This window comes from Haliotis rufescens, unplaced genomic scaffold (genome assembly GCF_023055435.1).
Source record: "Haliotis rufescens isolate VD_foot unplaced genomic scaffold, xgHalRufe1.0.p SCAF_2, whole genome shotgun sequence".
NCBI lineage: Eukaryota > Metazoa > Mollusca > Gastropoda > Lepetellida > Haliotidae > Haliotis > Haliotis rufescens.
In genome coordinates, this window is record NW_025963890.1 from 6,901,917 (window position 1) to 6,928,844 (window position 26,928).

The window sequence follows — 26,928 nt, forward strand, 5'->3', positions numbered from 1 at the left end:
GACATGCTAACTGTCCCTTCGGTAGTCAATGATGACGACGAAGGATGGAACCAACTTTCTGTATTGCGTTCTGACGAGAACATAAATTGCTCAACTCACATTACACAGCGTGTTACTTTGTCAGCTAAAGAAATCAGTCATAGCACGAAATCTATATCAGTAAGCTAAGAATTGAAACTAGCAGGCATCAATATATGTGAAAGGCTCGATCACTATATTGCCTCGATAAGCAAAACAAGCCGCTATTTGTAAATGGTTGCTGAACATATTGGGAACCCAGTGAGAGTGTTCGCTATGTACACTACCATGTTGTGTTTGTTCCGTGACTACATCGAGAACAATACACGTGGTGGAAATAGCCGTGTGATGTTCTCGAGAAATAGTCCATCTCACATGTGTTGTTTTATCATTACCAGGTGCATCGTGCGTCAACTTTCATTTTGGTATCCAATGGCGACAGATATACATTGAAGTCAATGCAGACACAGTACTGCCGTTGTGATTTTACAATATATAATGCATAGATGTGGCCTCTTTTGATAATGCATCTTCAAATTAATGATTTAGGGGGCAAAACATCTAGGAATATCAATCGAATGACATTTGGACGTAAATATTAACTTAAGCGTTCAAACAGCATGATGTCAGTGGAGTGAGAAAGTGAAGGGGTCGGTGTAGTGACAGCATGGGAACAGTATGATGGCAGGAAGAGGGAAGCAAATGAATTTCTCCCAAACTGTCAACCCAAACATTCAAACACCATCACGTCAAGAGCTTGTTTGAACTTGTGAAGGGGTCGGTGTAGTGACAGCAAGGGAAAAGTATGATGGAAATTCGACGAAACCAGATGAATTGTCATCAAACTGTCAACTCAAGCGTTCAAACAGCATCACGTCAAGAGCTTGTGTGAACTTGTGAAGGGGACGGAGAAGTTACTGCAAGGGAAAAGTATGATGGAAATTCGACGAAACCAGATGAATTGTCATCAAACTGTCAACTCAAGCGTTCAAACAGCATCACATCAAGAGCTTGTGTGAACTTGTGAAGGGGACGGAGAAGTTACTGCAAGGGAAAAGTATGATGGAAATTCGACGAAACCAGATGAATTGTCATCAAACTGTCAACTCAAGCGTTCAAACAGCATCACATCAAGAGCTTGTGTGAACTTGTGAAGGGGACGGCGCAGTGACAGCAAGGAAGAGTATGACGGCAGGAAGAAAGGCGCAGAGGAATTGCTCCCAAACTGTCACCTCAAGCATTCAAACAGCATCACGTCAAGAGCTTGTGTGAACTTGTGAAGGGGACGGCGAAGTGACAACAAGGAAGAGTATGACGGCAGGAAGAAAGTCGCAGAGGAATTGCTCCCAAATTGTCATCTAAAGCGTTCAAACAGCATCACGTCAATAAGGCTGCGTGAACTTGTGGCGGCGACGGTGTGGTGACAGCATGACAGCAGGAAGAGGAAACCAGATGAATTGCTCCTAAATTGTCACCTCAAGCATTCAAACAGCATCACGTCAATAAGGCTGCGTGAACTTGTGGCGGGTACGGTGTAGTAACAACAAGGGGACAGTATGACAGGTCGAGGAAACCAGGTATGTAAAGGCAGAAAGTATCCATACGATGATCATGTTTAACGTTGGGGAGCCTTGACAGACATATTCCCATGGTGTGCATGACTTCTGGAATTACATCCCAGATGAAATACCTCTTTTGATCCTAAAATATTTCATTTCAGGATACAGCTAATTATTCATGTTGGTATAACGAAACATTGTTTCATATGATATAATGTTTTCGTTGTGTACGGCTTTATACGACATTTGTACACATTGGTAAAGTTACCCTTAGCTTTATTCTGACCCTTATTGTTCATTCCTTATCATACCGCCACAAGGCCAGTAAAACTTAACAGCTTATCCGATGTAGTCGTTCATCATCACTAGAAAAGTGATTTTATCATAAAAAGTAATAACTACGAGCATGGACCATTATTTTGTATTTTTCGTGTTTGTATGCAATGGTATAGATACCAAACCAAAACAACATTTGTGGTATAGTAACTTCAAGGGTGGAAAGCAGCAATACTTGGCACCTGGGACACACTATTAAATTCCTTTACAACATGGCATGTACACGTATATTTACTCATTCTGGAATAAAACGACTTTCCAGGCAAACTGCACCGATACCTCTGAACACGTCCCGTCTATGTAGATATTTTAAGAAACATGTCTGTAACAACAGTAAACGTCTGTAAAAGAAACATGAACAGAGTTTAGAGACCAGGCTAAAACAACATAGTTTTGGGATATTAAATCATTAATATTCTGCACCTGAAATAAACCATTTAATTCTTTATAAAATAAAGGTATATTTCTCATTCAGGAAAGAAACGATTTTCCAGTCAACCTATAAGTGAGTGAGTATGGTTTTACGCCACTTTTAGCAATATTCCAGCAATATCACGGCGGGGAACACCAGAAATGGGCTTCACATATTGTACCCATGTCGGGAATCCAACCCAGGTCTTCGGCGTGACAAGCGAACGCTTTAACCACCAGGCTACCCGACCGCCCTGTCAACCTATAAAACATACTCTGCACACGACTCGCCTATGTCCATAGGATGCACACACAGTAAACTACGGTTATAACAAACTCAAAGGGACCAATCATTTTGTTCGTTAAATCCGTAGTTTGTTATAAGCGTTTTAACTAATGGTTATCCCAAATGACCGGGGCCAAAAACAACAGTTCGTTATAGCCGTCACTTCGTTAAAAACGTAGTTTGCTGTATATTTGATTATTATTTCATCTGTCCAAGAAACATGAGTTCAGACCTGTGAATGTTAAAGCTAATCTGTTTCTTGGTGACATTTCCATCTAGCCATTGTGTCATTGTCATTGGAGTTGACGCAACATCGATTTGAGCCTTGCCATATCGATTCAGCTGTTACAGCATGTATTCCTTGATGTCCAGTCTCATGTTGTGTTTTGGTTTGGAAGCAATATGTCTTCATTGTTAAACTTTATGCTTCGATAACGTTACACATGTCGTATATTACAACTGAGTTAGAACAGTGAGATCCCATCCCTTGCATGTCTTGTGACTATGAGAAAACATCAGTCGGATCCGATAAATTGATTCTGTATAAAAATGGATTACAACATTCCTAATGGAAAGATCAAAGCCGCCTACGAAGCATGACCTATATTAAAGTGAGTACTTGTATAAGTTACGAAAGTCAATGATTAATAGCTCCACCACATACATGGATTTTTTAGACATTTGTTTTGATCTAGAAAACAATTTAGGCATACTTATATAATTGATCATGCCATAAGTCCACAACGTACAGGTGTAAGAGTGGAAAAGTCTAGTTGTCAGTCATTATAACATACATTGATAATTTTGATAGCAATAATACAAACTTATCCACATTTTGTAAATTGACATCACTTGTGATCCATAGAGCTGAAAATAAACCTGACGCTTGCCTAACTATTTATGTAATCATGTAAACAGTTATCAGGGTAAAATTCAAATTCTTGCTATCAAAATATCTCTAATATAAGGGCAAGTGCAATTAATACTGGTGCGTGCGTGCGTGCGTGCGTGCGTGCGTGCGTGCGTGCGTGCGTGCGTGCGTGCGTGCGTGCGTGCGTGTATGTGTGTTTGTGTTCATGTGTGTTTATAAAGACAACAATCTGTAACGCTGCATTCATGGTGTAATTTGTCAACATTCTTGTACCTATGGATAACAATACATGCCAAATAATACGCACATAAAAAAACAGAGAACATTCCTAGTGCCGAGTAAAATGCACGACCTGCGCTTGGAACCTCGAAAGCTAAGGTATGTTACTATACTATGTGATGCAATTTCAGTTATTCAGTCACTCGTTAAACTTCTCGAGAAATGTACACAAACGCCAAAAGCATAATTCTGTAAAGAGGGATGATTTCATTTACGATCCGTGTCATCTGTGTCACGCTTTTTCACGCTGTCATGTTAGTGCCTCATTTCAGATTCAGAGTGAGTGAATGTCGCTTTTGGCCACATACAGCAATGTTCCCTCTACGTCATGGTCGCTTGTACATAACCGAACATAGGCCGGGCAAATCAGGCAATGACTGCACGAACAAATATCGTCCATATATAATGCGCCATATTCCACTCAAATGAATACTCATGGCGCGCCATTATTATTACACGGGTCAGTGGCTAAGTGTGCACTCGATTCTCAGCTCCCCGAGGAATATACAACCAAAGCTGCCTGCGAGGCGGTAGAAGGTTAACAATCATAATACCATCTCATCCTTCCTGGTACCCATTCATCGCCAGGTGAACAGACTGCTTCGGTGTGGGGATGCACGTGTCTACAAAGTGATGCCGTTATTTCAAACGATTTGCATATGTTGTTTTAGAACAGATCACATGAACATATATACACATCAAATCTTGATATCCAAATAATGCCCACTTTTATAAGAAATGTAAAACCTTGTGTATGAATGAAGCCCTTGAAAACTTGGAAATTACCCGGAAAGCTCAAACCAAAGTCAATTCAAGGTATATTAATGTGACCTATATTACCATCGAGTATTTATTGGGGTATCTACTTTGGAGTGGATACTTAGACATTTCTGAAAATCCGGTCATAGGATTATTGCAAATTGTATTCCCGCATTCGACAAAAATGATGATACTGTGATTCAAAAGTGCAGTTTCGTATGGAATAATCGCGAAGTTAGCTCATTACCTACCCTTTTGCGACCTTTTTATCCAATGATTATCCCTAGAAGTTAATGTACTATTGTACTATTGTACATCTTTTATGTAAATTGCCACGTTTGATGAACATGCTATTTGTTTCATACCATGCCGTTCGCCATTTATATTAAAATACATGCCCCTTTCGATATCTATTCTTCAGATCGTTCAGCCATGCTTTTCATTTCGAAAACGATATCGATGTGAAGATTTCGTCTGGGATTTCAGTTATTTGTACTATTGTATGTTTGATCTATGTGAGATGAATTTATATTAAACTATTATTATGAGATACGGTCATTAGACCGGGCTTTTTGGATCGATAAATACAAGACGAAACATACACATCGGGAGCTTGCGTTTACATTTTCAACCATGCCCGATCGAGAGTCTGATCCTCTATACATAGAATGGTTTGGGGCGTATATACATTAATAGAATTGTCATCATTAATAGTTGTAGATTAGGCTAGTGGTTCCTTGGCTGATATCTGTAAAGACATTTTGTGATAGGGGTAGGTATCGGGTGCTGCTAATCACTGTGTAGAGTTTTCTTTTCTATTTTACTGATTTACTGAGTTCGAATCAATAATACAAGCGACAAATCCCTTTCCATATTCAAAAGATATCATATAACATTTCTTCGCCGTGGGGCAGCAGAATAGGGCAGAACACATAAACATAAAGCACACATGATCATACATGATTGTTTAAATCATATCAGGTATACAATACAAGGTATGCATTTTTATATGGGAAAACAGAGGGCCCAACAAATCTAAGAGGCGAGCATTCTGCTGTGCTTTAAACATTGATTACAGAAAAGATTCTCCCTTATTATTAATCTTGGTTGGTAGTCTGTATCGTGAATTTACCAAAATTGGTAATTGTCAATCGTACGTTTCCGACTATGTCATAAGCTTGGGGAATAGGGAATTGGGTCGGACATCATTTCTGTCACCGATGGCATATTTGGAAATGTCCTTTACATTTCTACCGTAAAACGTTTTTACAAAAGCCTTGGATGTTCACTTGAACAAACTCTAAAAAATAGGTGATTGCATCGGACATTTTGCCACTAATGCGTCAAATTTGAAATGTCCTCAAATGTCTACCACAAAACCAGTGATGACACCAAGGGTAAGCATGTCCTGCCCTACCGGAAGTACCCCGCCACTATCACAATTGCATAAAAAGGTAAGTGCTTGTTGACTGTCGACGCCCAGCAGAACTCCGGAAGGCCTTGGATTCTGTAAATATGAAACGTCAACGCCAGAGAATAACCAGTCTCGTTTTTTCGCCGAAACAAATTCCACTGGGCGAAAACGAATGAGAAGTATATGAATGAATCACTGAAATGCCTGCCTCTGGGCTTCCACCACATCGAACTGACTCAAACGCCGTGTTATAACTGAATTCTGATCAAATAGGTGTAAAACCAATCTGTCTGTCTGTCTCTCACTACAATTCTTCTGTAATATTACCTGGCACAAATATCCTGATACTATATGTTATTGACAAACATGATAATGTGTCTGTCAGTTCCGATGTCACAGATAGCAGCGAATACAGGTAAAACGTTGTTGCCGTACTTGAGTTCATCCTAAGCACACATCAGTCCAAGCGATGTTAATTATAAGGAACATCTACGTGAAAAACGTGAAGTGATGCTGTTCTAATGAGCCCTGTTACTTTCCCTCAATACAAACTAGGATAAATAAAGGGATATGCAAATGTATATGCGTGTACATTATAGGAACATTGTAGAGGACCCCGTTTGGTAGTTATGATTAATTACTGACAGGGAGATGTCGCCCGGGGGCAGCTCAACATCATAAGTCACACGCCGTCTACATCTGACAGTCTACACCGTACACGTCAGTCAAGGTGCATGGGACGGGACTATGTAGATAGTAGTAGGTAGGTGTCGGAATTTTGTCGAATATAACCAGCCTAAGGCATGGACGTATTAAACCAACACACCTTGGTGCTGTATGGAGACGCGAAGATGGATTTACACTGGCCTTTCAAAGGTGCTCATGGCCAAAGTGGATTTCAAGCGAGAGTAATTCTATCAAAAACCTAAAAGGTAATTTATTTTTGTCACATTTAAAAAACGATAACCCTGCACGATTTTTCATACTGCGCTTTTGAAAACCTTGCAAGTACAACTTTTTCATTCTATCTTTAAGAAATGAATTGTTTTCTCCTGTTGGTGGTTGGGGGAATAGAATCCCATAAGTCAAATGCATGGTTAATTTGAAATCCGTCAGCGGTTGCATGGAGAAGGACATTTCAAGGAGAACCGCGATGTTTTATCACAGTAGTCGTAAGCGATTTCAAGGTTTGTTGTTTCCAGAGTTGGACTTGTCAATATAGTGTTACGAGTGGAAGTGGAACGAAGGGATACACTCCAAATCCATTCGCACAATGAAAGGATCGCACAACAATTAAGACATATATTTATTAACAATGCATGATAGATCACCAATACAGATGAGTTTAGTTTGGGAGAATTAGGCTTGGGCTACCATGTACAAATAATATCACCATCAAAGGGCTACAGCAAATTGCATACTTATATAGTCACCCTGATTTCCATGTTTGATTGTTCACTCCACTCCTTGGTCCACGAAAACACATCTATCCATAGTTGCACATAAGCTCACACTGCAAGTTTTCCAAGGCACACATTTGCAGATATCAGCATGATTTCTAGTTCAGTTTCACAAGCCCCGACATGGGATACAATCTCTCACACAGTGTTCTGAACTTTAACATTAAAAATGAGGAGGTTAAAATACAGGTCTGGCCAACACCCAAGAAGCAGAAAAACTAACTATTTTTGAATCACCCCAACCTTATACTATAATGCTGATTAGCTACAAGCTTCACTTGTTACATAATTACTTAACCCGCTCAGGCAGCCAGCTCCCCAGGTGTAGTATTCAAGCAAAATTACGCAACCCAAGCCTTCTTGTTTCAATTCAAGTCTAAATGCATCTGATATACTAACAAACATATAAAAGCATACACCCATACACATAACAATAGTTCATAATAGACTATCCGAAGTTCTATTTCTTTTCACGTATTGATAAAAATGAGTTCTGCTGCAACATGAGCTTCACAAATAAAAATTAAATGATACTATAGTTAGAAAATAACCAACGAGCTTCAATACACTACGGATTATGCCTCGCCTGTGTGAAATGATCGCTTGAAACTAAATCAAATATTATTTATTTATCAAACAATAGATACATGAAATACAGTGGCTTTGTCACCAAGATAACCCCCAATATGTTGTTTGAAGACAAATGTCAAATAAAAGACATTGATACGCGTGAACAGCGAGATCCTATTACGTAAGTTATCTTTCTCTTCCGATAGTTTAAGGCTGAAAATAGAAAAAACCAACACGAAAATATAAAAAGAAGGAAGTGTTCTTTTATCTAACGGCGGCGTCCTATGAATTATTGGGCTAGCAATGCGAGCAATGCGGGACGTCTTTTCGCGTATATATATATATATATATATATATATATATATAAATATACTGCTGGGCAAAAGAAATATACGCCCTTTTTTGGTAGTGGCTAAACTTTGAAACAAAACAAGAAATTGTTATTCGGTGAGGATATATTGTTTGATAGGCATTACTTAGAAGTTGACGGATGACAAAGTAGAGACAATATATGGATAACAACTTCTTTATTGACTGTAAAGGCGACGTCTCCGTACAGAACCATGGGCCGTTGTCAAGCAAGGATCAAAACCGAAACGTCACCTTTCCAGTAAATAAAGAAGTTGTTATCAATAAATTGTGTCGACTTTGCGATGGGGATATATTTGAAACGGATGTCACAGTTGTGTTTTTGACCTTACATTTGCAGCGTTTCGGTGACTGATTCAGCCTAACGTTTTGATAACGTTTGTAAGTTGTTTGTCAAATCCAATTTTCAAGTTTACACCTTTTTTTTGGCCCGGCCGTTTATGTATATGGAATGAGAAGAATATGTGACATACACGTACATACCACCAGCAACACGTGACCTCATCATAACATGGCTGTCACAGCTGGAGTGACAGGTGTCTAGTCTCCAGCCAACTGTGTATTGATTAATGAAACTTGAAATGGTTTGACATATAATACGGACCAACAAGGTCAATCGTTATGATGGGCATGGCGCTTTAGGCTTGGTCTAATAGGAGGAAATCCATATCACCTACCTACGTTTGATCATTACCCAACTCTAGCCCTAAATCCTGGTCCTCATATCGTATTACCATCTTATTATTGTGTCTCTTTGTTCTCCTTACAAGGGAATAGTTTCTTCACGATCCAACCTGGGACACGTGTGTCGCGCTTTTGAGTTGATATGACATGACCTTTTGCAAGGGACGGTAGGGTAGCCCAGTAGTTAAAGCGTTAGCTCTCAGTAGTGAAGATTCTGATTCGTTTCTCCGCATATTTCGGTATCGTACGGTGTGATGTGGCGGGGATAAAGCGAAAAGCGATACAAACCAAACTCACTCAAATAACTGCACAACTGCTAAATATCATATTTTATACAAACAATCTGAGGCAGGGGTATGCGTTTTCTTCAAATGTGAAGTTGAAAGTGTGTGGGAGAAGGCATGAGACATTATCCTGTATTTTCTCACGCCCCGTCTCTGACGGAAGGATACGCTCACCTTTTCGCAAATACCTTGTATCATCACTATTTGATAGTGATTTATAATGCTGATGGTACTGTCGAAGTCGAGTATGAAAAGGGTTTTGCTGCTTTTATTCTAATGCCGTCTTGTCACAAGTCATGTTGTTTCAATAAATCAACGTCAACAACAACAAAACATATGAATCACAAGTGATTTAGTAGGTACAGTGTTGACAAATTCATGCTTCCTAAAATGTTCATTCATCGTAATAAATGTTCATACTTGAACCAGGATGCCAAAGCTTTACCCCCACCATGACGTCATGCTTTAATAAAGCAATACAACAATGGCGTACCTGTATATACACAAAAGTGACGATAACCAAGGGCGGATCCGGCATTTTTAAAAGGGAGGGGACCAAAATATCAGAATCCCCCCTCAGTCAATTTTACTGCCTACAACATACTACCACATTTGGTTTTCAAAAGGGTTGGGACCCCCTGGCCCTTCTCTTTATCCGCCTATGCGATAACAGCCCGTTGCCGCGAATTAACAAGAAATTGAACGATTCGTAGTGGTAACACATCATTCATAGAAAGACATTTAACCCTCAGGGTTCTCTTTCACCGTTAAAGAAGTTGAAGCTAAATATATTCCATTTAAGTCTATTTTGACTAGCCTTTCAGACGTAAAACTAAATTTATGTAACGCTGAAAACCGAATAATACATTTCAAAAAGCCGAAACGGTATTTGAATGAAATGAAATGCATAAACATTTGCTATTGCTTCTTTACGCGCAAAATATGGCCGATCATTATCGCGTGTATTGTCATGACATACTCAGCAAACACTATCCCCGCGAAATGATATCAATGTAAATATATAAACTAAATGGGCTTCCACCATATAAACGTTTTCATCGTAAGCTTCATCGATCGTGTCTCCAAAACATCATGCAATGTATTACATCTAAAACCTTCCGGGGCGATGGGGAACATAGCAGTTGAGGCGTTCGCTCTCTCGCCTGAAGGCCGTGTTCGATTGTGTGAAGCCTATTTCTGGTGTCCCCCGCAGTGATATTGCAGGGATATTGCTAAAACGGCGTAAAACCTCATTTATTCACTCACTCCAAAACCTTCTGACTTTAAAGGTCAAATAGTTAATTCTGCAAATTGTGACCCTCCCTTCCTCCCCGCACTGAAGAGGTCAGCCGCCATGTCGCTGAGGCGTTCAACAAGGCATACACAAGGATCACAAGTAACAGCATAGCTCTAGTTAGCTGTCTCTGTTATTGTATTGATTGCTTCCCGAAGTTCTGCAAGGCAAATACATCGGGAAACGCTTCAGTCAATAGACGCAGTTTTATAAGACGCCTGGGGCGTGTAGGCCTCAATTCAGTTGTATTTATCCTCTTTAGTGATCATTGTACGTTGTCATGTCTTTTGAATTAGTTAAATTGCCTCGTTCTTCTTCTCAAGTTAGACGATACATCGATCGATATGTAAAAATTGGAATCATAGTACAAAGTGTGTGCGTTACATTGGATATATCCTGTCCTTATTTGAGATTACGTTTTACCTGAACGTCTCCTGGTTATGAGTTTAGAAGGAAAGTTTCATTATGTCCTGTTTGAAGTGACACATTGGCTGGTAAAACCTAGGATCAAACAGAGGAAACCATAGTAACCAACTAAAGAGGGTGATATACATATCAAAATAACAAATCGATAACCATGACAAGCGTCTCACAATTGAGTGTATACATCTGCATGCGACATTAGTGGCAATTACTATTGAACTGAATGTTTGTTCATCCTCCAACACGAACACAACTGTATGTGTGTTTTGTCTATGTCCATGTAACCATCATTCCCGTACATACTTTGAACACGTGTTCAGTGCGTTTTGACTGACATGGAAATCTACTTAAGAGCTTGAACCAAATTGACATTCTCGAGGGATTTTATAACGATTTATTTGAAGGATATAAAATAAGTCTTCATGTTCTTCAGATCAGTCGTTTGTTGGGGTGGGTTTCGCTTGATCATGAGTGAGTGAGTGAGAAAGTTGGGTTTAACGCTACTTTTAACAGTATTCCAGTTATATCGCGGCGTGTCAGCTTAATGTGGGAGGAAAGGCCGAAGTGATGCAGGTCTCAAACGTTTACCACTTCGGTTAAACCCACGAGCACGGGTATGGTGCTGACAAACCTAGAAACATAATCGGGGCGAACCGGGATTCGAACCCACAATCATAGGTTTCTGGCGTGCCCAAGGGACGCAACTCTGCACAGCGATTCGCGGCGCCTTAGACGACTGGGCCACCCTGCCCCCCGCTTGATCATGTGATTTACATGCCAAAGTTGAGAACTTTAAGTTTAATATCACACATGCTTCAATTTTTTGTTCACCGTTCCTTTTTACTTCCTTGAAGCAAGTTAGGACTATCATGACAAGGTTACGCATTTTCGATGTATGTCTCTGGTTATTGAATATTATTGCCCCCATTGCAATTGCAACAAACCACTAAAAGTTATAGTATGTGTTTTGTATAGATCCTGTGAAGGGAGGTGCAGTGGTTGGCCCATTGGTCAAAGGCGCAGTAAATCAAGGTGGCACAGTTTTAAGGATTGGCTTCCTTGATTTGTCAGCTGCATTCACGGAATTTTTGACTACACTAAAGTTGTAAATGTCCATGTCAAGTATCATCTTTGGATTTCCTACATAATCTAAGACGCCAAATACAGTTAAAAGCAGCGTTATGTTCAGAACATTTGATTAAATTTTTAAAGTAAACGTTTCTATTGGCACATTGACCGAATTGTTTGTGACAAATAAGTATTTCAGAAATTGTACATTTGTTTTTCAAGGATATTGCTTTTGACGTATACGCGTTTGATTTCTCTCTCTTGAAGGCAGCACCACAACTTCAACAACGCTATTGATTATCAATAGGAGATATTATTTACACGATAATTCTTTTCAGAATGATTCCAAGAGAAAGCCTTGGAACATAGCGACGACACACAATGCGTGTCACCACAAAGGTCGAGGACTATGACAGCGACAACACTTCTTCAACCATGGCTCAACGATGTTCTGATTTTTTGAAGAGGAAGAAAAGGATACTTATTTGTCTCATTGTCTTGTGTCTTTGTACCATGTATATTACACATAACTACACAGCTGGGTATGATTCATCCTTTTCAAACCTACATATACTATTTGGAGATAGTGTCTATCATAAACCAAGAAGGAAATGTCCCAATGTCCTATCGTCAATGTTGAAGGGTACCTGGAAAAAGAGGAAACTGACCTATCTAGAAGAAACGGAAATGGAACTGTTCCTTTTAAAGACTCGTGGTGGACACAGCATACCGATGACGCTTGATCGCCTGGATGGACGATGTGGAAACGTGACGTTTGATTCGATGGCGTCATATAAGCTCCACCCTTTACTTTGGTTCCGTGCGCTGTGTAACCCAAGGGGAGATAAGCCATGTTGTTTTAATGGCATGTGTGTCAGAGCAACTGAAGAGCAGTGTCGCTGCCCTGACTGTTATGACATGCGACAACAGATTCATGCAGAGTATGCTACATGGACACCTGCTAACCCAGACTGCCAACCAAAGCAATACACACAGGCAGAAGCGTGTAGTCTTCTCAAGGGGAGTTTACTCTATATCACTGGAGACTCATTTATACGTCACATCTATACGGCTCTCATATTATTGCTGAGAAATGATTATCAACACGGGGCAATACTTCCGACAGCATCAGAGGGTATGTTCATCGCTATGATTTCATCAACGTTAATGACACGGGATGATATATATGGAATACTGTTCAAAGCGGCGTTCCGCCATTGTCATTCAATTACTTACCATTAAAGGATATGTGTAAACCTATATGTCTCTATTGTAACGTATAAAGTTGTCATGGTACGTATAACGCACTATAATGTACAGCACTCCAACTCCATCATTTTTCATTTAGTAAGTTTGATTAAACCCTTTACATCATATAAATACCTGCCTCAGAAACAGACCAGCGAGCATCCATATAAAACCCTTCCTCAGGGGTAGTGAACTTGTTATCAGTAGACTGACATACACATAGTCAGTCTGATACAAATTTGCGTAAATTCACGACGTTTGAAGCCTTTCTGGACGCAATGTGCGAACAAAACCGATATATCTAATAATCTAAGAATATGAGCAACGAGTGTAACTTTTCGCCCAAAGACAATGGAATCAGTTAAAACTTGTCAATACCTCATAAAATTTTTGGTCCAGGGCCTTTTAAAATATTTTATCATCAAGTAAGATCTCGCTTAGCCGGACGTGTTCATGTCGTGTTTCCGGGCGGTTATTGATGCTCCGTAATTCGGATTAACCTTTAAGACATTTTACTCGCACCATGGCTACAGTGTTCTAATCAATAAGCTGCAGTAAACTAGATTTTTCTTGTAATAATATGCTGTGCTGTGCATGTCATCTCTGTTTTATGCCAATGATACATCATGTGACTTTTTCCGTTTCAGTTTTGAAGAAAGAATGCCAGGGAATGTACATGTTCACAGAAAAGGTGTGTAGACAATGGTTGGACAGACGGGTGTCAGTCTGCGATGGAACAGTTAACGTGGTCTTCAACGAACAAATAGCATCAGCATACGGCGCTTCCTTACCACGACTTACGCACAGCTTAGCAAACACCAGTAAATCCCTTCTAGTCATTGGCATAGGGATACATGAAAATTATAATCCAAGACCCATAATGTTTTCATATTTACATCCCTTGTTAGACTATCTTTTCAAATCCAAACAAGCATGGCCCAGAGTGTTATGGGCGGGGCCTCATGCTCCAGGAATTCTGAAAACTCCAAGCATCCCCCAACAGAATTACCAAAGTGTTCTGAACTATAACTCAGTTATCAACGACTATCTGACGTCGTGGAGTGTTCCTGTGTTTGATACGTTCAATCTGACGGATGGTGTGATGAGTTTTGATGGTGCCCACTATGGTCTCGGGGTAAACAAAGTCAAAGTGCAAATTCTGTTGAACTACATTCAAGAGCTTTCAGATAAAGGGATTTGGTAAAACGTAATGGCGAGTAACCCTACTCTGTAATACCATGTTGAGATTTTGTTGCATAACGTTTCAATACATCGATAATGATAATACTTGCTGCTGCTTTCGAAAGGCTTCTACAGTTAATGTTTAAGTGCACACATTTTATTCCCGGTTGTTAACACGAATCAGTCTCCAGTGTGGGACTACATATAACCATAGTGTGTGACCAATGAGTCCTACATGACACTGACTAAGCTATCACAAAGATATATTTGTGCCAACATCGAAGTGGGGAGGTATAAACATATGACTATGATATTTTGTTAGGGTATGGTTAAATACATTGATAGCATTATTCCCCATGGCCAGTGATTTCAGATCCATGTATTCCTATGTAGAATCTCCCAGGGTTTTTACATATCCTGCCAGTCCATGTCACTTTGTGGTCAAAACGATCACATCAGACGCTCACCCTTAATCGCTCCTCGGTGTTGTTTGACCTACTGAAGTTTTCAAACATTCTTGCACGAATTTGTCCGTTGCTGGTGCAGATATTGCCTTTGACCAAAGTCCGGGAAGTGTACATGTACCTTCATACACACATTGACAGAGATCAGGGTCCAGTTGTGACTCTCCTAGTTGTCATTTAAACTTAGTGTGATGTCTGATACGCTTACACGTGTGTTTGAGGGACCAGGGCTAGCTTAACTGGTGGTTGTGTTTTGTACACAGTTGAAGGACTTGCCAAACTGGAAATAGTCGTCAAAATAGTATGCAACTAATTTTCAGTCATTAAAAATTAATAAACACAATGGCTATATTTTCTGGTGTACATCTAATGCCTTTGATGTGGCAAAAGGCATTATATTTATTTAATCATTCTGCATTCGTGTTGAATATTTGGCAATACATGCCTGTCAGTTGAATGACACATATTTGATGCTTAGTGTCTCGCTTGAATGGAGATGCACTTCGCGCTATTACTTTTATACGGCTGCATACGAAATTATTTACAGTTACTACAGTACAATAGATTTGGAAATCTACTGAAGACAAATGGACATTCTTTAGGGATTTTATGACGACACTTTGTACTGATATAAAATAAATAATTTTCATGTGATCACTATACCTAGACAGAGCATGTTTTTGTTTGATATAGGTCACAACATTGAGGGCCTCAGTAAAGCTTTCAAAAGGCTTTATGGTAGACATGTGGAGGACATCTCCAAATTTGACGCATCAGTTACAAAAAAAGTATGTCCGATGCAACTCCCTATCTTGTCTTGTACCGTGTTTTTTCAGGTGAACAATTGACTTACCTAATAGTATGCATGTGTGTGTGTGACGGGTGTCATCAGTGGGACACGCTACGCTGTTGTTGTGGAAAGGATTTTGTCGCTTTATTGAATACCACAAATAATGCGGAATACATTTGATCTCAATTGTTTGCATAGGTCGCCTCCTTACATGGCGTGAACGGTAGAATTTAGTTTTGAAACATTCACAGACAAAAACATATGTTATTGTTCCATTTTGTTTTACAGCAAGACACTAATAGTAATATATTGTCTTTGTATACAATCTGTGAAGTATGTGGTATATAATCCCATTTTGCAATTACACGTTTTCAGTTTAAGTTAAGTTCAAAAGCACCATCAACAAAATACCTATCTATGGATAGTGTATTGTATCTCAAAGTACAATAACATGATAACAACAACAACAATAATAATAACAACAACAATAACAACATCTTTGGGCCAGGCACGTAGATATACACTGCGGTCGTATTATTGTCAGATTGGATGTACGCCGCTTTCAGCATTATGTCAGTCATATGACGGCAGGGGACACATTGTACCCATGTTGAGAATCGAACCCGGGCTTCCGGCGTGACGTGCAACCGTTTTACCCACTGGGCTATCAACATATATACAATGTAAAATAAAAACAGATTATTACATGAGCGTATGTGCGTTATACAGATATTACTACACGAGTGTCCGTCAGATTCCATTCATCTTACAACGATTAGTTTCAAAACTTATCTGAAACGAGTTGCAAGATAAATGACATGTTTGCAGGCACCCGAGCAGTAATCTGTTTCTTACACACAATAATATCGCTCTATGTTAGCAGTGAATCGATACATATCTTTTCTATCTGACCTTAGCTCTGCACCATTGAGTAGACAATCACGGACCTGGAATTTGATCGTACATATATGTTTGATACCTTTTGTCTCAAATCTGTTTCTCATCCATAGGTATGTTAGAAAGTAATCTTGCTAAAACAAATGTCAATAAGCTCAGTATGGTGTCGATGAGAATATAATATCGCCTGTGTTGACCATACTTAGTAATTAATTATCGTAATTAAGAGGTGCCTTTATAGTACATACTGTATTGTGTATCTGACAGTGGCGTCATTACGACAACAACATGTATGCATTACGTAACAATGGTGTCTGCATTACGTCAACAACGCTGCACTGCGCGTGTGCAATCTTATTAACTCGCTGATCATCGTTAATAAATATTAACAAACAACATGTATTATCCATATAAGAATTGAACGTCAGTTTGGATGGGTTCACTGAAGTGTGAACGATTTAAAAGCGCTGGTTAAACTGTTAACCTCCGAGCTTGCGAAAGGTTCACACGAAAGTTTAACCACCGCTTTTAAATCGTTCACACTTCAATGAACCCATCCAAACTGACGTTCAATTCTTATAATTTCATACTTTGTAGTTAACTGGTCTCGCCAAATGATATCGTAACAATGTTTGTTTAAATTTGAAGTCCTCAGGTTTCGCCGAAGAACATTACAACAATGTTAGTTTGTCGGTATTTGCCGGCTTTCGGTAACATACGTTTCCCAACTCATACTCAGTAACATATACAACATAATCTAAAATATGTCAACATAATGTCATTCTCTGAACAAATTAACAAACAATATTTGGGATAAATCAAATCTTAAAAATAGGTTACAGGAAAGTGAACAAAAATATAAACATGACCTCGATGCACCGAGACGAGGTCAACCTTCAAGCGCGGATTTATATATATGACATCACATAAGTTTGTAAAGAGGTGCATTTCGAGTCGAACGGGAGCATGAGGCTGAAATTTATACTTACTGCTGTTGATAATGAAGTTTATGGAGCAGTTATTGAAAACACCCCGACGCGTGAACCCTCTCGTGGCCCATGAATGTATTGCTGGTGTTTGGATAATCGCAAACCAATTCGGACGTTGTGGACTGGACTGCTGGGGATTTGACGGAGTGCTCTGAAACTTGTGTGTTTTGTGTTAAGTTTCAGCGTCAGGGTGTGTTATATTTGGAGTTTTGGATTTGTCGTGTGTGCTGTAATAATTTGCTTAGCTGGTGTTTCTTGTCACCTGAGATGGACCTACTGTGAGCAATTTACACTACTTCTATCCAGCTCAGATCTCACCTTTTACGTGGCCAACACCTGCTATGATATTTTATTGAAGCGCCGATCTATTTTATATTTATGATGTATATATTGTATGTATATTCATTTTAGTATATAAGTTGGTATTATGATCTTATCGTCTCTCATAAGTCGTTTTACGACTGGCCGTAAGTTTTAAGCATGTTTTGATTTATATGTATACTGTACAATGTACCTTATGGGTGAGACGCAAATAAATTATTGTCTTGTCTTGTCTTGTCTTGTCTACTGTATGACCTAATGCCAGCTTCATTCCTGTGCCCCGTCATTCCTCAGGTGCCGCCTCTTCTCGGCCTAGAATGCACGGACTAGGTCGGCCAACTCAGAAACCGGAATAGTAATTTCGTCTACGGATTTTTTCTCGTCTCCGATGACCAATCGGTAAAACAGGTAGGCAAGTTTTGGGGTTTTTTTTAAATTTAAGTTTCTTTCCTTTTGTTTTATGGTTTCTTAAAATCTTAGAATTTTTTTTCCGATACGATAGTGAATCGGGTTTAAGTTTGGGATTGATCAGGAGCAGTCGCTTTGATCTGTGTCAGCGGCCACATCTGAGCAGGGTACAACATTGTTTTCATTGGTGTTAGATTCCTGTCTTTTCCGTCAATATCGCTCAATAACTCAATTTCGTTCACCTCAGTAATTTTACAGAATTCATTTTCTTCACTTGCGTTATTAGTATTGAAAGATCGCCACTCCATATCCACATCAGCGTAAGGACAATCCATTTCGTTTCATCAAGCAGCTTGACAACATTAAACACCAGAACCAAAGCATTTATTTAATTTTTTAGTCAGATGAAATGTTACAAGATAGGGCTAAAATACTAAATTAATTATATCCCTGACCATTCATGAATGCAGGGATTAAAAAGAAAATAGAAAAACGAGTTGATTGTAAACACCGATCGAGAATTCGGGAAAACCCCGGAAAGTAGTTCAGGCAAAAGTTCACACGATCAATTTCACAAAAAAATGTTCACATCGTGTGAACTTTTCAGTCCGTTCACAGGAGTGTGAACTCCAACTATAAGATCACATGACTGCCCATTCAACCAATCAGCATGAAAGAAACAGTGTAAACTTTAAAGAATGAAATTATTTAGACATGTACTAAATGTGTAATGCCATTAAACCTTAACAATAGATAGGTGTTTTGTTAATGGTGCTTTTGAAGCCTCAGGACTGCGTGAATATCCTTCCCTCGTCATGATATTCGTGGCTAAAGCTTACTGTCTTCAGACATTGTCTCGCTCCATTGTTGGGGGTGTCCTGATGAACCCGGAATGGAGACCCGAGGGTATGTAGGAGATAGCCTAAAGCAAAGTCTGTATAAATCTTTTCTTTTAAGTCTCACTGATCTCGTTAATGGTACTGCCTCTGTCATTGTTAACGTCAAGGTGACGTGTTATGTCAGGTGATTTATTACTTGTACAGACAGTCATAATTAATGATCCCTGTGAAAGCACTGACCAATCACTCACCCCAGCGACATAGGGTGAAGGGACGCTCTTGTATTACAAGAGCCGTGGAGAAGGATACGCACCGGACGGAATACACATATTTCATCGATTAAGGTTTGTTCTCTGATTTATCCTTCTGTATTGGTTTGATAATGGGAATGTCTGAATCATTTATGATGTATCATATTTAGGGAGTGTTCAAATAAGACCAAATATACATGACTATATTTATGAGTTCAGTGAGTATCACCATATGTTACTTAATATTCCTGTTAAACAGAGCATTTATGTTGTGCTTTCTAGCTTTCATAAGCAGCGTTTTCATCAATGCCATTCTCATTGGTGACTGCAAGATCTTAGTAAATATGAATCGGTATCAAATATGTGTATATCAGAGACACTCCCATGACCGCTCACGTGATTCCTGAAGATACATATATAACCCATAACTATATCCAAGCCTTTGTTATAATTTTATTTAGTGTTGAGACGCAAAATTGATCGCAGGAAGACAAAGGTATTTGGGTCAGTACTCGTAAGAATTTGGCTTACAATTCTATGGTGTCGCTTATAATGATATTTTGTTATCTTATTGTAGTTATCGAATATCATATAGAGATTATTGAGTTAATCACCCGTCGCAAACCCTTCTGAACCGGTGCCCTGATTGATTATGAATTAATAAAGTGGCTTGTCAATTAAAAGTGTCCAGAAAAAAAGGTTCCATGGACATGGTAAAATAAAAAACATGTAGGGTTGATTAATTCTAACGCTGATGATTTGAAAGTTACTAGAACTTCATAAGTCAAAGTACACCCGTGTGTTTCCTTTGAGATTAAGAATCCATATACAATGGAATTGTAAGCAATTATTTTGTTCTTAGGTAATGTGTACCCAAACTGATTCAATACAAATACAACAACAAATGTCAATACCAGCATCTAACGCAGCCAAAGGGCACCTGCATGTTATGAACACGATAAGAAATATAGGTTCATCAATATTTGATCAAATTAATTTGGGTAGTGGAACAAGGTCGAAAACAGCGTATAAATCTTTTATGGACCCTTGGTTCATATGTGCCTTTTATCTAGGCATTGATCGCAATTTGGCATGTGTTAATCACGCGCATATGGTGCCAAGGTAAAGAGTGTTAAGCAGTGTCTGCTACCTGAGATGGAAGGTTAGTCCGTCAGATGTAGTTACATGATCAGAGGACTACAGTCCATTACAGGATTCTACACCATGGAAACTATGGCAACGTCACAATGTCTGTGAGGGAGGATCGTGTAGGAGGCTGCTACAGTAGCCTTAAGGTATTTGTGTGGAGTGTCAACGCGTTCTGTACATAACGTTATACAATATGTGTGTTTGGGTGGACGTACGCCACCATGCATTGATTACCATTTTCACCAGATGAACCGCAAGCCAATTTGGAAAAGTTGTAATTTGATAGGGCGAACATGTTGTCTTTTGTAAAAACGTTCCCTTCTGAAGTGAGGGCAATGGGGTAGCCTAGTGCTCTCCGCAAAAGTACAGTGTGTGAGTCCACTTTTGGTGTCACTCTTTGATATGGCTGGAATATTGATAGAGTGGCATAAAACACTGCATACTCACTTACCCTTTCTGTATTTTTAGAGACACAAAGAGAAAATTCATACATTTGCAAAGTTTCCAGTTGTAATCTGCTTTTGCGGCAGTGGGGTAGCCTAGTGGTTAAAACGTTCGCTCGGCAGGCCGCAGACCCGGGTTCGATTCCCCACATGGGTACAATGCGTGAAGCCATTTCTGGTGTCCCCCGCCGTGATATTGTTGGAATATTGCTAAAAGCGGCATAAAACCATATTCACTCACTCACTGACTCACTATATCTGCTTTATGTTTATGCTGTATAGTCAGTACAATTTGGTAAAATGTGTGTGTGTGCAATCGGAAGCGTACAATCGACTCTGCTTTGGGCAGATGTTTCTTGTTACTATGGAAATAGTTTTGTCGCTTTTATCATTATACAGTTACATGGGAGTATTCAGAAAATGTACCAAGTAACAACGTTTCAATAATCGAACAGTCTAAACCAAGCCACCGTGAAAGAACTATCGAACTTTCCGTATTTCGAGACAACCGGAGACAGATAAGGATTCTACCTCGATCATGAATACATAACTCTTCAATTTAATATAATTTTACAATGGTCAGCCACTTTTGCCATGTCAATCCGACACGTAGGTCTAGTGCACAAGCGACATGGTCGACCACTATTGCCATGTCAATCAGACATGTAGGTCTAGTGTACACGGGACATGGTCGTCCACTGTTGCCATGTCAATCAGACATGTAGGTCTAGTATACACGGGACATGGTCGCCCACTATTGCCATGTCAATCAGACATGTAGGTCTAGTGTACAAGGGACATGGTCGACCACTATTGCCATGTCAATCAGACATGTAGGTCTAGTATACACGGGACATGGTCGTCCACTGTTGCCATGTCAATCAGACATGTAGGTCTAGTATACACGGGACATGGTCGACCACTATTGCCATGTCAATCAGACTTGTAGGTCTAGTGTACAAGGGACATGGTCGTCCACTGTTGCCATGTCAATCAGACACGTCGGTCTAGTGTACACGGGACATGGTCGACCACTATTGCCAGGTCAGACATGTAGGTCTAGTATACACGGGACATGGTCGCCCACTATTGCCATGTCAATCAGACATGTAGGTCTGGTGTACAAGGGACATGGTCGACCCCTATTGCCATGTCAATCAGACACGTCGGTCTAGTGTACAAGTGTCAATCAGACACGTGGCAAAGTCAAGCGCGGGTCCTGCGATAAAAGGTGGAGGCTGGTGACTGACAATGATATTGTAGATGAGACGCGGCACACTGTTGACTGACCATACGTGTAACGCAACACGGTACGTGACAGTCTGACAGGGATTCACCTCAGGGTGAATTGTAGAATGCTTTGTCTCTGTAGAGACTGGACCCTAGGGCAGCGGCTAGGCAGGTGGGTTGACTAACATTGAATCCTGGCCATTACTGTACAATCATAACTATGCATTTGTTCTAAACTGGGACTAAAAGTGTTGTTGATCCACTGATGGAGTCGTGTGTTTGAAGGCCAACAGATAGATATGCAACAAACTCGGGATATACTGAGTGTGTTATACTAAGAACATTTTGTTACATAAAAGCCAAACTCAGAGTCTCTGCCAAACACTATTCTCAAGCTGCATCCATTCAACTTATCTTGTCTCACGCACACCGTAACTCATGTAGTAGCACCTCTTCCGAATTGTTATTAAAAACATCATAATTTGTTATAATATACATGTATAAAAGAACGAAAGAAAACTCCTGTATAATTATTTTCAAGGATATTGTTCGATTTCTTGTCGCAATCAACGACAGGCTCGTGCGGAAAATGTAAATATTTGATTGTTCACTCTGTTGAAAGGGAAAAAAGTAATGATTTCCTCAGAGGTGTGTGTGAGACATCGTTTGGCAACGCCGCGACTTCCACAGTGGTATTGATTATCAATGGAAGGAGTTATTTACACATCTATCCTTTTCAGAATGATCCCAAGAGAAAGCCTAAGAGCATAGAGATCAAACAAAATGTTCCTCACCACACAGAGCTGGGACACCGACAGCAACAACACTTCTTCAACCATGGCACAACGATGTTCTGATTTCTTGAAGAGGAAGAAAAGGATACTTATTTGTCTCATTGTCTTGGGTCTTTGTACCATGTATATTACACATAACTACACAACTGGCTATGTTTCGTCTTCTTCGAACCTACCCATAGTACTAGGCGATAGTGTCTATCATAAACCAAGAAGGAAATGTCCCAATGTCCTATCGTCAATGTTGAAGGGTACCTGGAAAAAGAGGAAACTGACCTATCTAGAAGAAACGGAAATGGAACTGTTCCTTTTAAAGACTCGTGGTGGACACAACATACCGATGACGCTTGATCGCCTGGATGGACGATGTGGAAACGTGACGTTTGATTCGTTGGCATCATATAAGCTCCACCCTTTACTTTGGTTCCGTGCGCTGTGTAACCCAAGGGGAGATAAGCCATGTTGTTTTAATGGCATGTGTGTCAGAGCAACTGAAGAGCAGTGTCGCTGCCCTGACTGTTATGACATGCGACAACAGATTCATGCAGAGTATGCTACATGGACACCTGCTAACCCAGACTGCCAACCAAAGCAATACACACAGGCAGAAGCGTGTAGTCTTCTCAAGGGGAGTTTACTCTATATCACTGGAGACTCATTTATACGTCACATCTATACGGCTCTTATATTATTGCTGAGAAATGATTATCAACACGGGGCAATACTTCCGACAGCATCAGAGGGTATGTTCATCTTCCTGAAAAATCTAAATCTGCTTCAAAGTGGTTTGGAAATTAAATGTTATTTTGTGCATATTAGTATAATAGGTATGCGATCTGATTTCCATCCACGTTGAGATGCCACGGTATGATTAAAATGGAACTGTACCAAGCGGCATTACACCTATCGCACTCAACTATTCTTAACAATAAAAGGATATGTGTAAACCTGTATGTCTATATTGTAAAGTGTGAACTGGTCGAAGTAGTTAACAAGTAGACGCGTGAAGATCCGGGGTAGAATAGGTCTTCAGCAAACCAATGCTTGCCGTAAAAGGCGACTATGCTTGTCGTAAGAAGCGACTAACGGGATCGGGTGGTCAGGCTCGCTGACTTGGCTGATGCATATCATCGTATTACAATTGCGTGGATCGGTGCTCGTGATGTCAGTCACTGGATTGTCCGGCCCAGACTCGATTATTTACAGACTGCCGTCAAAAAGCTGGAATATTGCTCAGTGCGGCGTTAAAAAACAAAGAAACAGAAACAAACAATTAACAAGTACGCAAAATGCAATATACTAGACAACAACCCACCTCATTTCTCATTTGGGCAGTTAGATCAAATGCCTAAGATCATATAAATAGTTGTTTAAGGAGCAAACCAGTGAACGTCTATTTTGAAACCCTTTCTCAGGGGTTTTGTGTGCTTGTCAATAATCGAGTCTGGACCAGACAATCCAACGATTGACATCATGAACATTGATCTTCGCAACAGTGACACGATAAAATTCATCAATCAGGCAAGCGAGCCTAAAAAATCGATCCCATTAGTTGCCTCCAACGACAACCATGTGTTGCTGAAGACCAATTCTAAACCGGATCTTCACGGGTTTTCTTAGGGGTAGTGAACCTGTTTTAGTTGACTGAAATAGAGTGGGCTGATACAGAGTTACCTGATGTCACGGCGTGCAGCAGGCTTTCTGAAGCGATATATCCAATAGTCTAGGAATATGAGAAACGGTTGTTAATTTACACCCAAAGACTGGAATCTGTCAATACTCAAAACTAATCCAAACCTCGGGCAATTCTTGAACAAACGTACTGTCCGGAACATTATTTTATCTTCAAGTGAGATCTCACTTACCCGGACGTGTTCATGTCGTGTTTCCGGGTTGTTATTGATGCTCCGTAATTCGGATTAACGTTTTCCACACTATCGCTACGCTGTTCCATTCAATAAGCTACAGTAAATTAGATTCTTCTCGTCATAATATGCTCTGCTGTGCATGTTATCACTTTTTTATGCCAATGATACATCATGTGACTTTTTCTGTTTCAGTTTTGAAGAAAGAATGCCAGGGAATGTACATGTTCACAGAAAAGATGTGTAGACAATGGTTGGACAGACGGGTGACAGTCTGCGATGGAACAGTTAACGTGGTCTTCAACGAACAAATAGCATCAGCATACGGCGCTTCCTTACCACGACTTACGCACAGCTTAGCAAACACCAGTAAATCCCTTCTAGTCATTGGCATAGGGATACATGAAAATTATAATCCAAGACCCATAATGTTTTCATATTTACATCCCTTGTTAGACTATCTTTTCAAATCCAGACAAGCATGGCCCAGAGTGTTATGGGCGGGGCCTCATGCTCCAGGAATTCTGAAAACTCCAAGGATACCCCAGCAGAATTACCAAAGTGTTCTGAAGTATAACTCAGTTATCAACGACTATCTGACGTCGTTGACTGTTCCTGTGTTTGATACGTTCAATCTGACGGATGGTGTGATGAGTTTTGATGGTGCCCACTATGGTCTCGGGGTAAACAAAGTCAAGGTGCAAATTCTATTGAACTACATTCAAGAGCTTTCAGATCAAGGGATGTGGTAAAAAGAAGCAGCCGAACCACTTTTCTGCAATACCTTGATGAGATTATGTTGCCTTATGTTTCACTGCATGACTAAACTATCGCAAAAGAAACCTAGTTGTGCCAACATTGAAGTTACCAGCTAATAACCCATATGAATATATTAGTATCTTATACAAGTATTGATTGGAACAAAACTGCTGATACTGCACTGTTGAAGCAAGAAGTGGTACTTCCAGTCAGGAACATACCCATAGGGCAGGGCCCCGTTCACAAACTTATCGTTGCGCTACGCCCATCTTCGCCTGTGTTAAATTATGAAAGTCGTAGCGCTACGATCGCTTTGTGAAACTGGACCCTATTACTTTTTCTGCTCGTTCAACAACATTTTTGTCAGCCACCAGTGGTGGTATCTCAACAGATATATGATCAATATAGATACTATATTTGACACATTCAGGTACGCAAATAATATAAGTCAATATAATAATTGAATGGGGCCCATTAATAGTTTGTCTACGTGAAATACATTTACAGTTTCTCTTTATAAATTCGGTTGGCGAATATCATTATTTATTGTTATTTTGATAAACACACCTGGTCATTTCATAAATTCTTCATATTTAGGGAAAGCAATGAATTCGTTTTTGGGTGCGAAACAACTCTTTAAAGCTTGTTTACGGAATGTATTTAGATACAAGATCAATGTTCAACTGTGGCCTCTCAATAAAGGTTTATATTTGTTGGTTTTTATGTTTACAGTGCCAACAGTTGGTATCGAGAATATGAATAAATGGCTTATGTCTTCCTTTGAACATGTTGTCACTCTCGAATTTCTTGTGAAGAAACTATTTCCTTGAAATTCCAAATTACAGTTATTGTCTATGCCAACTATATGGGACAATGACCTTTACTACCACTGGTGATATCGGAGAACTTTACAGTGACTCGCATATGTAGGTTCTTGCGATTTCAAATATTATCGCTTCCATTTTGTTTGGACTTGTTTCTTTTCTTGTGACAAAAAAAAATACGAAAAAGGACACCTTGGAGGCATTATAATTCTCTATGTTTATCTGTGTGTGTGTGTGTGTGTGTGTGTGTGTGTGTGTGTGTGTGTGTGTGTGTGTGTGTGTGTGTGTGTCCTCACCCTCGAATTTATTGTGAAAATCCAAATTACAGTTATTGTCTATTCCATCTATATGAAACAATGACCTTTACTTACCACTGGTGTATGTACATAT

The 26,928-nt window shown here is 39.7% G+C and overlaps 2 protein-coding genes across 3 annotated transcripts; both read left to right on the forward strand.

The window, feature by feature from the left end:
• Positions 1–526: 526 nt before the first annotated feature.
• Positions 527–15,711, forward strand: LOC124147959. The gene is made up of 3 exons (XM_046518822.2): positions 527–1,595; positions 12,424–13,220; positions 13,981–15,711. The coding sequence occupies exons 2-3, from the start codon at positions 12,467–12,469 to the stop codon at positions 14,535–14,537; spliced, it is 1,311 nt and encodes a 436-aa protein (XP_046374778.2). The 5' UTR covers positions 527–1,595; positions 12,424–12,466; the 3' UTR covers positions 14,538–15,711.
• A 2,612-nt stretch (positions 15,712–18,323) lies between these two features.
• LOC124147909 lies at positions 18,324–26,499 on the forward strand. Of its 2 annotated transcripts, none has more exons than XM_048399551.1 (3): positions 18,324–18,384; positions 23,037–23,833; positions 25,151–26,499. In XM_048399551.1, exons 2-3 carry the CDS (start codon positions 23,080–23,082, stop codon positions 25,705–25,707), a joined length of 1,311 nt encoding a protein of 436 aa, XP_048255508.1. In that variant the 5' UTR covers positions 18,324–18,384; positions 23,037–23,079; the 3' UTR covers positions 25,708–26,499. The 2 variants fall into 2 exon arrangements, with proteins under 2 accessions (XP_048255508.1, XP_046374714.2); XM_046518758.2 differs by lacking the exon at positions 18,324–18,384 and adding an exon at positions 19,488–19,567.
• Positions 26,500–26,928: the final 429 nt, after the last annotated feature.

Excerpts from the sequence above, each read along its gene's own strand:
- LOC124147959 (XM_046518822.2), top strand. The coding sequence starts at position 12,467 with ATGCGTGTCACCACAAAGGTCGAGGACTATGACAGCGACAACACTTCT. Across the intron at positions 13,221-13,980 it reads ACTTCCGACAGCATCAGAGG|TTTTGAAGAAAGAATGCCAG; the intron begins GTATGTTCATCG and ends TTTCCGTTTCAG.
- LOC124147909 (XM_048399551.1), top strand. The coding sequence starts at position 23,080 with ATGTTCCTCACCACACAGAGCTGGGACACCGACAGCAACAACACTTCT. Across the intron at positions 23,834-25,150 it reads ACTTCCGACAGCATCAGAGG|TTTTGAAGAAAGAATGCCAG; the intron begins GTATGTTCATCT and ends TTTCTGTTTCAG.